The sequence below is a fragment of the Falco biarmicus genome, chromosome 16 (genome assembly GCF_023638135.1).
Source record: "Falco biarmicus isolate bFalBia1 chromosome 16, bFalBia1.pri, whole genome shotgun sequence".
In the NCBI taxonomy this organism is placed as follows: Eukaryota; Metazoa; Chordata; class Aves; order Falconiformes; family Falconidae; genus Falco; species Falco biarmicus.
Window position 1 is genome coordinate 1,779,658 of NC_079303.1, and position 14,757 is coordinate 1,794,414.

At 62.6% G+C, this 14,757-nt stretch overlaps 1 protein-coding gene across 2 annotated transcripts; it reads left to right on the plus strand.

Annotated features, from left to right (window-relative positions):
• The first annotated feature begins 2,079 nt into the window (after window positions 1-2,079).
• On the plus strand, window positions 2,080-10,556 carry CSF1 (colony stimulating factor 1). 2 transcript variants are annotated; one of them, XM_056361785.1, is made up of 9 exons: window positions 2,080-2,200; window positions 3,477-3,608; window positions 5,394-5,456; window positions 5,770-5,949; window positions 6,214-6,391; window positions 7,367-8,205; window positions 8,474-8,529; window positions 8,619-8,671; window positions 9,004-10,556. In XM_056361785.1, exons 1-8 carry the CDS (start codon window positions 2,180-2,182, stop codon window positions 8,668-8,670), a joined length of 1,521 nt encoding a protein of 506 aa, XP_056217760.1. In that variant the 5' UTR covers window positions 2,080-2,179; the 3' UTR covers window position 8,671; window positions 9,004-10,556. The 2 variants fall into 2 exon arrangements, with proteins under 2 accessions (XP_056217760.1, XP_056217761.1); XM_056361786.1 differs by having other exon boundaries at window positions 8,078-8,205.
• Window positions 10,557-14,757: the final 4,201 nt, after the last annotated feature.

Consider the following 14,757-nt stretch of genomic DNA (forward strand, 5'->3'; position numbering starts at 1 on the left):
CAACAGTTCACCTCGTGGCAACTAATTATTTCCATATATTCCCATATATTACTGGCAGCAAACTCCCCCAAGCAGAGGAGGAGGCTTTCTGCATGCCCAGCACCTCCGCACCGGTGGATTTGCTGTCCCCAGGTCTGTCCCCAAGTGGGTCTGTTGGTGCATTTCTTTGCACGTGGCTCCATCCGTGCGCTCGTGGAACCCTTCCTGGAAAACTGTGCAGGAGGATCCGCTTGTGCATACAGATCCGTCCACGCACACGTGATTGCATCCGTACAGATGTATGCACACAGATCTGTGCATGCAAATGGCCCTGCTTGTGTGCGCAAGGAGACAGCCGTGCAGATGTGCATCCAGCCATGCACATGGTTCTGTCCATGCACGCCCATGTGAATGGATCCATCCCTGCACACAGGGATCCATCCATGCCTGGCCACGCACATGGATCCACTCACAGCTCTGTGCCTGCCTGGCACCAGTGATAGGAAATGCAGCCGTGGGAGCTGGACCCAACCCTGGCAGGAGCACCCTGGCACCTCTCAGCACCCCCTTGTCCCAACACCTCCATTCCTGCCCTGCTCACACACGCCAACACCCCAAATTTGCCCCCGCCACTCCCCCCAGCACCCAGTGCACTCCTGCACCCTGCATCCCGGCATGGCAAGGGCACCCCGGTCCCGCGTCACCTGTGACCCTGTGCAAGGCAAAAGCATCTCCCAAGGGCATTTTGGCGGCGGTGGGGTGCAGGCAGTGGGGCTGGGAGTGTGTGGGGGGGTGGGCAGTGGGGCACGCGCCCCCTTGGGAAGATCGCCCATCTGTTCCATGCAGGATTTTCTGCAGGAAAACTTACGGCGTGGACCGGGAGCAAGGCACAGCATCGCAGCGGGGCTGCGCGTCAGCCAGCGCACCGGGGTGCACAGTGGTGTGCGCATGGATGTGTGTGCACGTGCTGCGTGTAGGATTGTGTGTGTACCCCTGTGCGTGTAAGGGGGGGGTTGTGCGCCAATAGAAACATGCAACCCTGAGCGTGTGGAATGTACGTGCGTGTGGGTGCATGCACAGCTGTGCAGTTACACAGGTGTGTGTGCAAGTGTGTGTGCACATAGGAGTTAATGCATATGTGCACTTTGGGTGCGTGTTTGTGTGCAGTGGCTACGTGGGTGGGGGGTGTGTGTGCACGTGTGTGGGTGTGCATGCATGCCTGTGCGTGCAGGCGTGGGGGCTGTGCGTGCATGTACATGTGTGTGTATGCCTGCATGTGCTCAGGGGTAAGCGTGCACATACGCATGTCTACAAGCCCCAGGGCTGTGTGTATGTGTGTGCATGTGCTCTGTGTGCACATGGGTACAAATGCCCAGGGGTGACCATACACATACACATGTGCAAGCCCCCGTGCTGTCCATGCAGTAGTGTGTGTGTGTATATACACCCCAGCGATGTGCATGCATGTGTGCATATGTATGTGTTCCAGGGGATGTGAATGCACATATGGGGGGTGTGTGTGTGTCTGTCCCTAGTGTGTACATGTATGTGTGTGTATGCATGCCTATGTGTGTGCCCAGGGGTGCACACGCATGTGTGTGTGCGTACCTGTCCCAAGGGGTGTGCATACGTATGTGTCCCAAGGGGTGTGCATGCGTGTGTGCATATGTACGTGTCCCAAGGGGTGTGCGTGCATGTGTGTGTGCATATGTACCTGTCCCAAGGGGTGTGCATGCATGTGTGTGTACATATGTACCTGTCCCAAGGGGCGTGCACGCACACACGGGAGGGTGCCCGTGACTGGCATGTGCACATGTGTGTGTGCATGCGTGCATGTGCGTGTGCCCAGGAGTGCTCATGCATGTGCGTGTGCACACATGTGTGCGTGCATGTGGCGGTGCAGGGGCTGGGGGTCGCGCACACAGCCCCCGGCTCTGCGAGTGTCCCGAGCCGAGCCGGGCTGTGGCGGGGCCGAGCCGAGCCGAGCCGAGCGGGGCCGAGCCGAGCGGGGCCGAGCCGAGCCGAGCCGAGCCGCGAGCGCTGGCCGCCCGCCAGCCCTTTCTCATAAACCACATGCTGCCGCGGCGCTATAAAGGGGAGCGCGGCGGCGGCGGCGGCTCAGCCCGGCCCCGCTCGGCCCCGCCGCCGCCTCGCCCGCACCGCCCGGCCCCGCCGCCGCCCCGGCCCCACGGCAGCCCCCATGCCCCGCCTCGGAGCCAAGGTACGGCGGCCCCTCCCGTGCCCCCCTCCGCCGCACGGCGCCCGCTGCCACCTGTGCGGGGTCCCCGGGGGGAGCAGCCCCCGCCGCTCCGCCAGGCCCGCTTCTCCTCGTCCCCCCTCCTCGATCGCGCAGGGAGACGTGGCAGGTCCCCGCCTGGGGGTCCCGGCTTCCCGGCGGGGTGATGCTCCAGCCCCGGCCCGCCTGCGGGACCCGCGGGGTGAGGCCCCGGCCCGGTTCCCGGGCCCGCGGGGTGAAGCCCCGTCCTCGTTCCCTGCTCCAGCCCCATCTCGGTTCCCGGGCCCGGCGCGGGGGGGCTACGGCCCCAGTCCCGTCCCGGTACCCCGCTCCAGCCCCGTCCCGGTTCCCGGACCCGCGGGGTGAGGCTCCAGCCCCGTCCCGGTTCCCTGCTCCAGCCCCATCCCGCCCCCGGTTCCAGCCCCGTCCCGGTTCCCGGACCCGCGGGGTGAGGCTCCAGCCCCGTCCCGCCGGGGTGAGGCTCCAGCCAGCCGTGGCCGTGCTCGGCGGTGGCCCGGGCGGCATCTCGCAGTTTCACAAGAGGGGAGGATTGCTGGACCAGCTCCAAGGGAAATTCCCCCCTGTCCGCCCCTCCATCACCCTCGGCACCCTCTCGGTGCCGGTGCATCGCGGGGTGGGGGGCACAAGCACCAACCCCGGGGGTCTGCTCCATCCCCGCCTCTGGGGTCTTGGCCCCGGGACAAGCCCTGTTGCCTGTCGGGGTCCCGCCGCGGTTCGGGGCCTCCCCGCTTCCTTGCAGGGGGATTGGGAGGGGAATTTGGGGCCACGCCAGAGCCACTGCATGGAAAGAGCCCGGCGGGTGCAGGCACTGGAGGCTGGGGGGGTCCAGAGGGTGGGAAGTGGATTTTTGGGGATGGGTGGGTCAGTGTGTCAGACGGCTCCCCGGAGCCGGGGTGGAGGAGAAGATTTGCAGGAGAGACTGAGAAATGGTACGGGAGAGGGGATGAGGGCTATTGGGGAATGTGGAGGTGGCTGCTAGCCATGTCTGGGCTTATGCCAGCCAGGCCCTGGCCACGCAGCCCCTGCACCACTGGGAAATTCCCGGCTGAGTTGGTGCTACTAAAAATAGCAGGATGGGGATGGGCACGGGGTTGGTGGACCACGGTGGGATTATCCCCTGGATCGTGGTCAAGCCTTGGCCGCCACAAAGGTGGCCACTGGGGGTGGTGGGGAAGGGTGGGGGGCTTAGGGGGCTGGGGGGGGTTACCCCTGCTTCAAGCCTTCCCTCTGCCATGCTCAGGCGTGCCTGCTCCGCTGCACCGTGCTGTCGTCCCTCCTCCTCCTCCTGGTCTGCAGCATCCATGAGACGGAGCAGAACAGCTACTGCCAGCAGATCATCACCGAGAGGCACCTGGCCGAGCTGGAGGAGCTGGTGAGTGCCCCGCCAGGCTCTGCTGGGGGGGAGAGGGGGGCTCGCTCGGGGCTGGGCAGGCACAAATCAGCCCTTATTTTAGGGCTGAAAATAGGCAAGTCGAGTTATTTTCTGCTCTACCAGCATCGTGATGGTACCCAGGAGCTGAGCATCCGTGGACACGAGGGACAAGTGGGCACTGGGGTGGGGGCAACGTGCTGTCATGCCCTTAGCAGGGATGGCTGCAGAAAAGTGCCGGCGGGAGAAGTGGAAGAAGAGGGGAAGCGGGAGCTGGCAGGAGCGTGGCCAGGAAGGGGACCCGAGTGGGGCTGGGTGGACGCGGGGGTGATGGGGAAGCCGTGGAGGGGCCCGGCGCTGTTTTCCGGGCGGTTGCGCAGGGGTTAAGCTGAGGAATCCGGCTGCATTCCTGAGTCCAGCTGCTTGCCTGGAAGCTGGGCTGGCAATGGGGCTGTGGGTGGGTGGCAGGCGAGGGGGGCCGCCGGCCAGGCTAGCGTTGGAGCCAGCCGGGCTGGGGCGAGGAGGGATGCCTTCATCCATGGGCAGCTCCGGGTGCTCCTGCTCACCCCACAGGGAGGCAATTCCTGGCCCCATCCCGGTTGCTGGAGCCGTATCTCGCCCTGGCCCTTGGCTCACCTCTGGACGGGGAATCACGCGGATGTTCAGGGGAGAAACGGGAATCGGGGGCACGCAGGGATTTATTTGCACGGTTGGCGCAGATTAAATTCTGCTGTTGCAGCAAACGGGGTGCGCGGCGGAGAAGCCATAGCTGTGCCTCTGAATCCTCGCTTGCTTTGCACTGAGCTCTCCGGCTCACAGCGCCTAACCGCTGGGCTGGGGCTGGTTTACCTCTTCCTCTTCAAGCACCGAGTTGTGGTGGTAGGAGATAACAGATCCGTGTGTGCAAGCTCTGCTTCCTCAGCTCCAACTGGCCCAGCACCCCGCAGCCCCGGGAAGCCTTTGCTTTGCAAGCCCTGGGGATTAAAAAGCGGGTGCAGTGGCTGGGGGGAGAAAGGGGATGGAGCAGGTTTGAATGGAAGCCGTGGTTTTTCTGCCGGGGATTGCAGCCCTCTCCTCTTCCCGCTGGCGGAGAAGCCAACCCTCGCTCCAGCCTCTGCAGGATAATGGAGCAATTGTTTCCGGGCCGGCATCCCAGGCTGGGAGGGTGAGGGCTGCCAGAATTGCCGGCCGGCAATTCTGGCAGCCCTCGCCCTCTCAGCCTGGGATACCATCCTGGAGGTGGGGGGCTTGTTTGGAGTGGGTTTTCACCCCCAGCGGAAAGACTTGTGGTGTGGGGGGCCAGCAGCGCTGCGTGCAGGACCCCGGCGCTGTGTGATGCTGAGGGATCTGTGACCTCTGTGTCACAGCCACCTCCTGCATGGCAGGATGCTCTTTTGCAGCCTGGCTTCGGCGGAGCAGGGGAGACTCTGGGAGGATCTAGCTGGGCTCTGTGTGGTGCTGGGAGGAAGAGGAGGAGAAGGAGGAAGGGAAGTGGGGTGGGAGCAGGCAGGGGGAGGCAGCCATCCCTGGTATGAGGGGCACGCTGTCCTGATGGGAGCGGGGCTCACCCCTGCCTGAGGTTTGACCTTAGGGAAGTGTCTGTGAGGAGGAGGACGGTGTGGGATGAAGAATGGGTGGCAGCAGACCCCGCCCCCCCCCCAGCCCTGTGGATTTTGGTCGGCTCAGGCACCCCTTTGTGCCCAGGGCACGGCACATCTCAGGGCTGCTCAGCTGCAGCCCCTCAGAGCGCCCATGGCCGTGGGGTCACATCCTGCTCTGTCCTTCCAGGCTGACACCCAAATGCAGCACCCGGGCAGGGTCTCCTTCAAGTTCATCGATAAGATGCAGCTGGTGAGTGGCTCCTTGCTGGACACCGGGGCACAGAAGGGGACCAGGGCTGCCTGGGGTGGGGGGTGGGGGGTGTCCCTGCATCCCCAGTCTCCCCTCTCCTGTCCCCCTTTGCGGGAGGCAGCCCAGGAGGGACCTGTCCTGCTTGGCCAGGCAACTGTCAAGCACTGGCTTGGGCCGCCTGTGGGACCAGGGAAAGGCATTTTGTGGCTCCATGCCTCAGTTTCCCCCAGGTAGAGAGTGGGATGGAGGATGGGCAGAGGCAGCAGCAAGTAACCAATCTCAATTTTGGGGTGGGGGGTCTGTGTCCTTGCAGAACAATTCCGTCTGCTACGTGAAAGCTGCCTTTCCTCTGCTGGGCAAGATCCTGGAGCGAACGGAGTTCAAGGAAAACTCCTCCAATGCCAAGAAGATGCAGATGGTGCGCAGGATGTACAGCCGCATCGACGAGAATGTTGACCCCTGCATCAGGGAGGAGGATGATGAGGAGAGAAAGGTACAGTGTCCCCTGCCTTGTGGGGTGCCAGATCTGCAGGGCTGTGGGTGTGAGCCCTCATCCTTGGGTGAAATGGGGTGTCCAGAGCATCCTGGGGTGGGTGCATGGGCAGGACCTGGAAGTGGAGCGGAGCTGGGGTGTGCACGGACACCAGGAGCCATGGGGGGTCAGACCCTGCCCTGGGTGCAGTGTGGTACCCCGTGGTGGTGGCACCGGTGCCCTGCGTGGTTGTGGAGCTGCTGCTGAGCCTGGCTCTTCCTCCAGCTCTCGCAGATGTGCTTCGAGGAGTTCACCACCTCCCCCTATGAGATGCTGGTGCTGGTGAAACAGTTCTTCCAGGACATTAACCAGCTGCTGCAGAACAAGGAGACCTTCGAGAAGGATTGCAGCCAGGTCTACCGCAGGACCTGCCTGGGACCCAGGAAGGCTGGATTCTCACCAGGTGAGATGCTGAGGCTTTGCCTCTGCCCGGCAAACGTGTGCTGGGCTGGGGGGCTTGGGTTCACCTGCATGGAGCAGCTTGGCAGCCGCGTGTCCCTGTCCGTGGGCACACGTGGGCGTCATGGGCACAGCATGTGTCTGAGTTGGTCCCTGTCTCTGTCGCTCGGCTGGTGGCCATCCCTGCAGGGTGGCCTGGGCGGTGTGTTGACGAGCTCCGTGTCTGTGTCTGGGGAGAGCCAGGGTGGGGAGAAGGGGGCTGGCCACCCCTTGGAGGTGGGATTTGGGCCGAATCCTGCTGGAAACAAGGCCAGAAAGAGATGCTGGCGGGGAATAAGGAGGCATCTCCATCGGCTGGGCTGGAGGCATCAGGCTTGGCTTCATCTCAAAGCCCCAGCACCTGGGTTGAGCGTAACACGGAGAAATCAAGGCGCTGAAACCCCTCTGCCACCGATGTGCTGCATGACCTTGGCTGTGTGACTTCAACTGCCCCGTGCCTCAGTTTCCCTCGAACAAGCCTTCAGGGAGAGCCCTGCCTGCCGGGGTGGAAGAGCCCGGTGTTGCCGTCCGTGCTTTTGCGAGTGCCCGTGCTGTGTGTTTGCATGCCCGTGGAGGACATGTCTTGCTGTCATCTGTGTGTTGGAGCCGTGCCGTGTTCCTGTGCCGTGGGGGACGTTAAACGTGGCTCCTGCAAGTCGTGGATAACCCACTGCCATCGGCTCAGGGGACCCGCTGATTCGGGTTTGCTTCATCCTGTCATCTGCTTGTCATCTCTGTGCTGCCGCCTGTGTCCCTGCCTGCTCCCTGCCTGTTCCCTGCCTCACCTTGGCTCTCCCCGTTTTTTTGGGGGGCTGTTTGACCCGCTTCCCCGGGGCTGCGGGGAGGGCCAGGGATGCTGCCCCCGACCTCTGATCTGCTGGCTGTGCCCCTCTTGGAGGCTGGTGACCCCACGGCCGTCTCTTCTCTCTGCTTCTTTCAGGTGTGGGGACAGATCCTGACTGCAATTGCCTGTCCCCTGCCCCCCCTTCTGCCACCCAGCCCTCCCTCCCTGCTGCCACCCATGCCGGCAGCGAGGTGGCACCCGCTAGCACCCAGGTCCCTTACAGCCTCCTCCATGCCACCCTCGCTGACTTAGACACCCCGTCACAGCCCCCCAGTAGCATGGACAGCGGTTCAGGGACCGAGGAGGTCCTGGGTGCTGGGGTAGGTGACGTGGCGTCGGTGCCGTCCCCCGCGATGCAGCAGACAGCTCCAGCCGACAGCGCCGAAGCCCTCCTGGATCCAGCTGGGACCCTTGGCCTGGCAGCGGTGGATGTCTCCATCCTGCGTGGGGATGGAGAGCTGGTGGAGGGGGGCACCGAAACGGTGGCCAACCACCTGCCGCAGGATCCGGCCCAGCAGCAGGGAGCCTCCGTCCTCCCGGATCATCCCGGTGGGCTCAGGATCACCACGCTGGCAGCATCCCCCAGCGCCGGCTCGGTGGGCGATGGAGCCAGGATCCGTCCCGCTGAGGCGTCGGAGCCCGTCATGCAGCTCCGTTTCTCCAGGATGGCCCCAGAGCCACGGGGCCAAGTGCCGGGTGGCCCCGGGGACGGGGCGAGGGTGCGAGGCTGGGGGCTGAGCCGGCTGCGGGAGCCCCAGGACGGCGGTGCCGGCCCCAGCTTTGACTCTGGCTTTGTTCCGAGCACAGAGCAGCGCAGGAAGGAGCCAGCCGTCAGGGAGGGCCGCCGGGAGCCCCTCATATACATCACGGTGGCCAGCGTGGTGGCCGTCTTGCTGGCCATGGGAGGGCTGCTCTTCTACAAGTGTAGGTCCAGGGTAAGCTCGCCCCTGCCCCTCCCCAGGCGCCAGCATCCTCTCCTGCCTCAGTTTCCTCACTTGTGTCCTGGTGCGTGGGGGTTGAGCCCCACTTTCCCCATCATTTTGAGATGGGGGGGGTCATGGGGACAAGTGGTGGTGCTGAGAGGGGTGGGAGGATGTTATCTGGGAGATTCCCCCCGTCATTGCATGGGGAATTGCCCCGCTGTGCTGCAGCCCCCTCCCCATCCCCAGGGCTCACCCCCCCATTCCCCTTTCCTCTGCACAGGTCCTGGAACGGCCACTGGAAGATGGAGACTGCGACCCCGAGGAGCCGGAGAGGAGGTGGGTGCAGTACCATCCTGCCTGGGGGGGCTGTGGGGACCCCCGCCCTGGCCTACCCTGCCCTAAACCCCCCTGACTTTCCCCCGCAGGGCGCTGCAGGGAGCGAGGGGATGTCCAGAGCTGGAGACTCAGGACCTCTGAGGTGAGCAGGGGCTGGATGGGACCTCACAGGGCTCCGGTCCAAGCCCGTGGGGACAGTGTTGAGTCCCTGGAGTGTCCCCACTGGCACTGACCTTGGCCACAGGCAGGGAAATCTGGCTGCTGGCAGGGAGTGGATGGGGTGGGAAGACCCGGAGAGGAACAGGTCTGCGCCCCAGCACTGCCAGCATGCGGTTTTGCAGCCCATTAATCCATTACCAGCACTTTCTTAATATATATAGTATTTTTTCCTGTGGTTTTTATGTATTTCTCCCCGCACCCCGCCCTCCCTGGCAGAGCCTCTGCTCCCGTTCATCATTCCCCTCCTTTCCCCAGGCCCGAGGCGGGATGTGAAGCTGCTCGGGGGATGGATCCGGCCACTCCTCGCTGTGTGAAGGAGGGTGGGCACACGCTGGCCCCTCTGCGGTCCCACCATGATGCTGATGCTCCCTCACCCCGCGCCGGTGGCCAGAGACTGCAAAAAAAACTCCCTGGCAGGGACAAAAGGATGGGGGGATGCACCCCGAGTGGGACCCCCAGGCACCAGGAAGCGAAGGGCTGGAAGGTGTTGGACCGATACTGAAGGGCTTTGCCGGGGCTGGTGTGGCACAAGGGTGCTGAGCAGGATGATGGAGATGCTGGCGCTGGATGTGGGATGATGGATCCTGCTCGAAGATGGCTGGTGCTGGCTGAAGATGGAGGGGACCAGCTCCCCAGATCCCTGGCTCTCCTCCCACCCCAGCATGGTGGGGTTTGGAGCAGCACCCATCGCCCCCCCTCTGCCCTGCCTTCAGCTGGAGCATCCTGGATGCTGGGGGATTGGGGGGGGTGGTGGTCAGCCACCGGGCCTCCCCTGGGCTGCACGACCCCAGCCCCCACTTGCAACTTAAACCCTCACACTGTGAATATTTAAAGCCCACCAGTGCCTGTGTCCCCACGCAGGGCCAGGCTTCGGGGGTGACGCTTGGCACCGTCCTGGTCCCCATCCTCCTGCCACCGGAGATCTGGCTCCGGTCCTGTGCCCGAGCTGGCCTCGGCTTGCTGTCGTGCCGTTAGGGTTTTCTTTTTAATATAGTGGATAAAAGCCTTGATCCCGCAGGAGGATTTTCCGGGGGGGCCTGTCCTGCCCCCTTGCAGGGTTATTGCTGCGAGCTGGCCTCGCTGGCGACTGAATTCTTTGGTGACTGCGCTTTGGAGAAGGGAAACGGGGCCGGGAAGGACTGGAATGACGTGGGTGTAATGGATGGAGATGCCCCACTCGGATACCCGGGGGCTTTTCGGCTCAGCCCTGCTCCGTGGCCTTGGGAAGAGCCTGGTCTGGGATGCACCAGCCCCAGAGATACCCCAGGCTTGGGCTGCATCCTGCCCCACCGCAGCACCCCTCTGGCCCCGAATGTGAAGCGTGGCCTGCGCTGCTCTTGGGTTTTGAAGTATTATTTTTATATGATGGAAGAAAATATGGACAAACCAAACTGTTTTTAAAGAAAGCATTACTATTAATTTTTTTTATATATATATGTGTGTGTGTATTTATGACTGCTAGAAGGAGGGGGTTCCAGTGCAAGGGATTGGTGTAAATCAGGAGGAAAGCCCTGACTGCAGCAGGGAGGCTGGGGCCAAACTTGCTGCTGGTGTAAGCAGCTGGCTCAGCACCAATTTGCACCGTGAAGGAGATGCTGACACCGTGCTGGCCCTGCTCCTGGGGGAGAAAACTTGCCTTTAAGCTGTGTTGGATTTATTTTGCCTCCATTTTTTTGTGGTTTTTTTTTTTTTTTTTTTACGATGAAATGTTGAAATATTTTATACAAAGTCATTTAAAGAAGTCTATTTAAAGAAAATAATAGAAAACAACTTGTATATTTAATATTATTAATAAACAGAGATGTGTAGCACTGTGTCAGCGTGGGAGCTCTGGGGTGGGGAGGGGATACAGCCTGCGCCCAGCCCTGGGGTCACTGATGGGGCGGGGGGGGGGAGTCTGGGACCTGGGGGCCCTGCTGGAGCAACCCCCGTGCCCAGGGGATGCTCCTGGGGACACTGATGGGGGGAGTCTGGGACCTGGGGGCCCTGCTGGAGTAAGCCTCATGTGCAGGGGATGCTCCTGGGGTCACTGATGGGGGGGTCTGGGACCTGGGGGTCCCGCTGGAGCGACCCCTGTGCCCAGGGGATGCTCCTGGGCTAGACCCAGGACCCCAGGCTGTGTCCCCTCCCTGCACCGAGGGGGTGGCTTTAGTGTCCTGCAGGGGGGAGTCCCCAGGAGCCCATGGGGGCAGCTCTGGGGGGGCTCTGGGAAGGCTGCCGGAGCCCTGGCTCGGGATCAGGCTCCCGGCCGCTTTCCTGTTGATGCAGGCGGGAGTTCATGGCCAGTGGCGCGAGGGTGGAGGGGACGGTCTGACCTTCCTGCCCCCCCCCAGCCCACCCGTGTCCCTCCGGGAGCGTGGGGGCCAGGGGCTTCAGCCTGGCATCCCTTCCCTGGCGGTGGGGCCCCCCGAAATCTGGGGAAGCATCTGTTTAAAGCAAACACACTCGAGGCTGCTCTCGGCAAAGCTTCCTGCGAGCACTTCACTTGGAGAGGCAGCGCGAAAAGAGGCATTTCCTTGCCCCCCCCCCCCCCCCCCCCCCCCCGCCCCCCCGGCCACTTTTGCCTTCCAGGAATGGGGGAGCCCTGCACCCCGCTCCTCTCGCACCGATCCAGCATCTCCAGGGGGGTACCCAGGGGGCTTCGACACCATGGGGAGCCCCTACCAGCGTGCTCACGGAGGGGTTGGGGGTGCAGTTTAAGCCCCTCCCCCTCCATCGCTCGCCCGGGGGGGGGGGGGACGGGAAGGGCAGGATGGGACCCGGGAGCCTTTTGCGGGTGTCAGGGTCCTGAGGTTGCTCTGCCTTTGCTGACAAACAGGATTCCTCGAGGGGAGCTGACTCAGCCCAGCCCTTCCTCTCCCCAGCAGCAGCCCGGGGGTTTCCCAGGTCCACATCCCCTTCCCAGGGAAGTGGGACCTATATATATCCCGCCGGATTCGGGCCACAATCATTATGGTTGGATTTGTGGGGGTATTTAAGGTCAGAGGCTGCTCTTAGGGGTGGGCAGGCTGCCCGGGTTTGGGGGTGCTGGGGGAAGCGAGCCCCTGCCCCGCAGGCAGCTCCAGGTGGAAGCCGGCTGCACAGGGGAGGGTGTTAACTCTGGAGCTGAATGATGGCAGGGCCGTGGTGGCAGCTTAATGCTTTGGCAGAGCTCAGAGGAGCGAAGGTGGAGGCGGCCCTGGCTGCTGGGGGGCTGTGAGGAGCACCCGTACCCGGCCCCTCCGAACTTACACCCCACAGACCCTCATCCCTGAGCCCCTCTGGCTGCTTGGAGCAGCCCAAACCTGTATAAGCACATGGAAAACGGGGGAAAAAAGCAAAAATCCGGGGGTCTGGGCAAGGAGGGTCCCTCTGCTTCTCTCATGGCCACAACTGGGGGTTCTTCCCCACCCTGCTGCTGACCCAGCTGGGAGCAGGGAAGTGACTCCCTGCCCCGACACCCCCCTCCAGCCCCCTGCGGGGGGGGCGGGGAGGGGAGGGGCAAAAACTGCTCTCAGCCCCCCACATCATGGGACACACAGAGCCAGGAGCCATATCCCGTCCCTCCACGGTTGTAGGGGAGGGTGGAAAAAGAATCCCCCCACTAGGGTTGAGGGGAGCAGGGAGGGTGGTGGCACCCTGGGGTCACTCTTGGGGGTCCAAAATGAGTGTTTGTCCCTTAAAAAGCTGCTTGGGTGGGGTAAAAAAAGATGGTTTTGGGCAAAAGATGGTTGGTGGGAGGGGAAGGTGTCGGCGAGCAGCTCCTGGGGTGGCACAGATGGGGGGCACTCTGCCCCAGCACCCCTCCTGGGCGCCCAGCACCAAACCTGGGGGGTCCTCCTGCATCCCCAGTGCTTGCAGCATCAGGGGAACTGGGACCTCCCAGGCTCATCCTGCTGCACTGAGACCCCCCCCAAGCGCCCCAAGACCCCCCCAGGCGCCCCGAGAGGGCTCTGCCCACCCTGGAAAGCTTCCCCCCGCGCCACCGCGCCACCACAGAGCTGCTGACGGGGCAGAAGTGCCCGGAAAAGGCCCCAGGACCGCGGTTCCTGGGGCACAGTGGGTTCGGGATGGGGTTTTGGCTGCTGGAGGGTTCTGGTGGCTGGAGGCCGTTTTGTGGCCAGACACAGTGATTTTGGTTAAAAAATGTTATCTGCATCCCGCCTCCCCCTCCCCGCCTTGGGATTTAACCCAAATGGCGATGTTTTTGCAGCTTGTGTGTTCAGGCGATGCCCCGGGGAAAGCAAAGCCCCTGCAAGGCTCAGACCCCACCTTGGGTGCCCCTGGGGGGCTTGGGGCTGGGGTCAGGGTGCCCGGGACAGGGGCATGAGCCTGTCCCCAAAGCCTGTTTGGGGACCCTATGGACCTGGGGGTGATGCTCGGGCCGGGTGGGTGAGCACCCATGGGTGGGTCTGCAAGTAGGGTGGTGCCCAGCAGGACAGATGGATGGACACCCATCGGTGGGGACAGGGGCCTGGGACAGGACAGACAGACACCCATGGGTGGGGACAGAGGCACAGCTGGGACAGACGGACAGCCATTGGTGGGGACAGGACAGACGGACACCCATCAGTGGGGACAGAGGCACGGTGGGGACAGACGGACACCCATTGGCATCCCAGGTGGGTGCCCCGGTGGATGCTCATCCCTGAGCCCTGCCCATGGTGCAGGATGCGGCCCCTTGGTATCCCTGGCCCCATGGGTGTGGGTGTCCCTGCCTGAAATGAGGGGGCCAGCATGGACCCCACACTGGGGACCCCGAGGAGGAGGAGGAGGAGGGGAGGAAGGCAGCCCTGCCCAGCACCCCCAAAAGGGGCTCAGCACCCCCCATCTGGGCTGTGGGTGCAGGCTGGGGATACCCAGGGACCTCAGGACCCCGTGCAGCTCGTTAACGGGTAATGAGGGCTGGGGAGGTCACGGACCTGACCCTACGCTGGCGCTGAGCAGGATCTGTGTGGCCGGGGCTGACCCTGCCCAGCACCCAAGGGTGCTGGCACCTGCCTGGGACCAGGCACCCAGATGGACCGTGCACCCACCCAGGGCTGGACACGCACCCGGGCCCGTGCACCCGCATCCCACTGAGCCCACACCCGCTCCCTCTGCCTTCCTGGCTTGGAGCTCAGCACTGGGCAGGATCAGGCCCAGCATGGCTGCTCCCAGCCTGGGTCCTGGGGTCCAAAGGGTGTCTGTGCCCCACCCCCCCCCCCGCCCGCTCCCACGGGCGCTGCCCATGTCCAACTTCTGCCACCATCCCTGTCACTTGTTTTTTCCCCATTATTTCTCCATTTTCTGGAATTCTGATTTTTTTCCCCCCAATTTATTTTTTTCCCCTATGTTTTAATTTATTTTTTTCCTGATTTATTTTTAATTTCCCCCGATTTAACTTTTTCCTCCCCCATTTATCTTTCCCCCGTGTTTTAATTTTTTCCCTGATTTATTTTTAATTTTTTCTCTCGATTTATTTGTTTCCTCCCCAATTTATTTTTCCCCCAGTTTTCGTTTATTTTTTTCCTTAATTTATTATTTTTATTTTTTCCCCATGTATCTTTTTCCTCCCCGTTTTATTTTTTCCTCCGTATTTTATTGTTTCCCTGATTTATTCTTAGTTTCCTCCCCGATTTAATTGTTTCTTCACAAATTTATTTTTTCTCCCAGTTTTAATTCTTTTTCCTTGATTTTTTACTTTTTCCCCATTTATGTTTTCCTCCCCAATTTTTTTCCCCCGTGTTTTAATTTTTTTTCCTGATTTTTTTTTTTATCCCCCCCGCCTTTCCCCTCCCCCCTGAACACACACACACTTTTCCCTGAGAATCCAGGTTCTTTTGTTTCCCCTTTGGCAGCTTCATGGGGATGCGCCCCGCGATCGGTCCCCCCGCCCCGCCCCGCCCCTGCCCGGCCCCGCCCCCTCTCCGCCCCGCCCCTGCCCGGCTCCTCCCCCTCTCCGCCCCGCCACTGCTCGGCTCCGCCCCCGCCGAGCCATCCCCGCCCGCCGCCGCCAGGGGGCGCCGCGCCCATTCCTCCCGCCGCCGC

Excerpts from the sequence above, each read along its gene's own strand:
- CSF1 (XM_056361785.1), top strand. The coding sequence starts at position 2,180 with ATGCCCCGCCTCGGAGCCAAG. Across the intron at positions 5,457-5,769 it reads TCATCGATAAGATGCAGCTG|AACAATTCCGTCTGCTACGT; the intron begins GTGAGTGGCTCC and ends GTGTCCTTGCAG. Across the intron at positions 6,392-7,366 it reads GAAGGCTGGATTCTCACCAG|GTGTGGGGACAGATCCTGAC; the intron begins GTGAGATGCTGA and ends TGCTTCTTTCAG.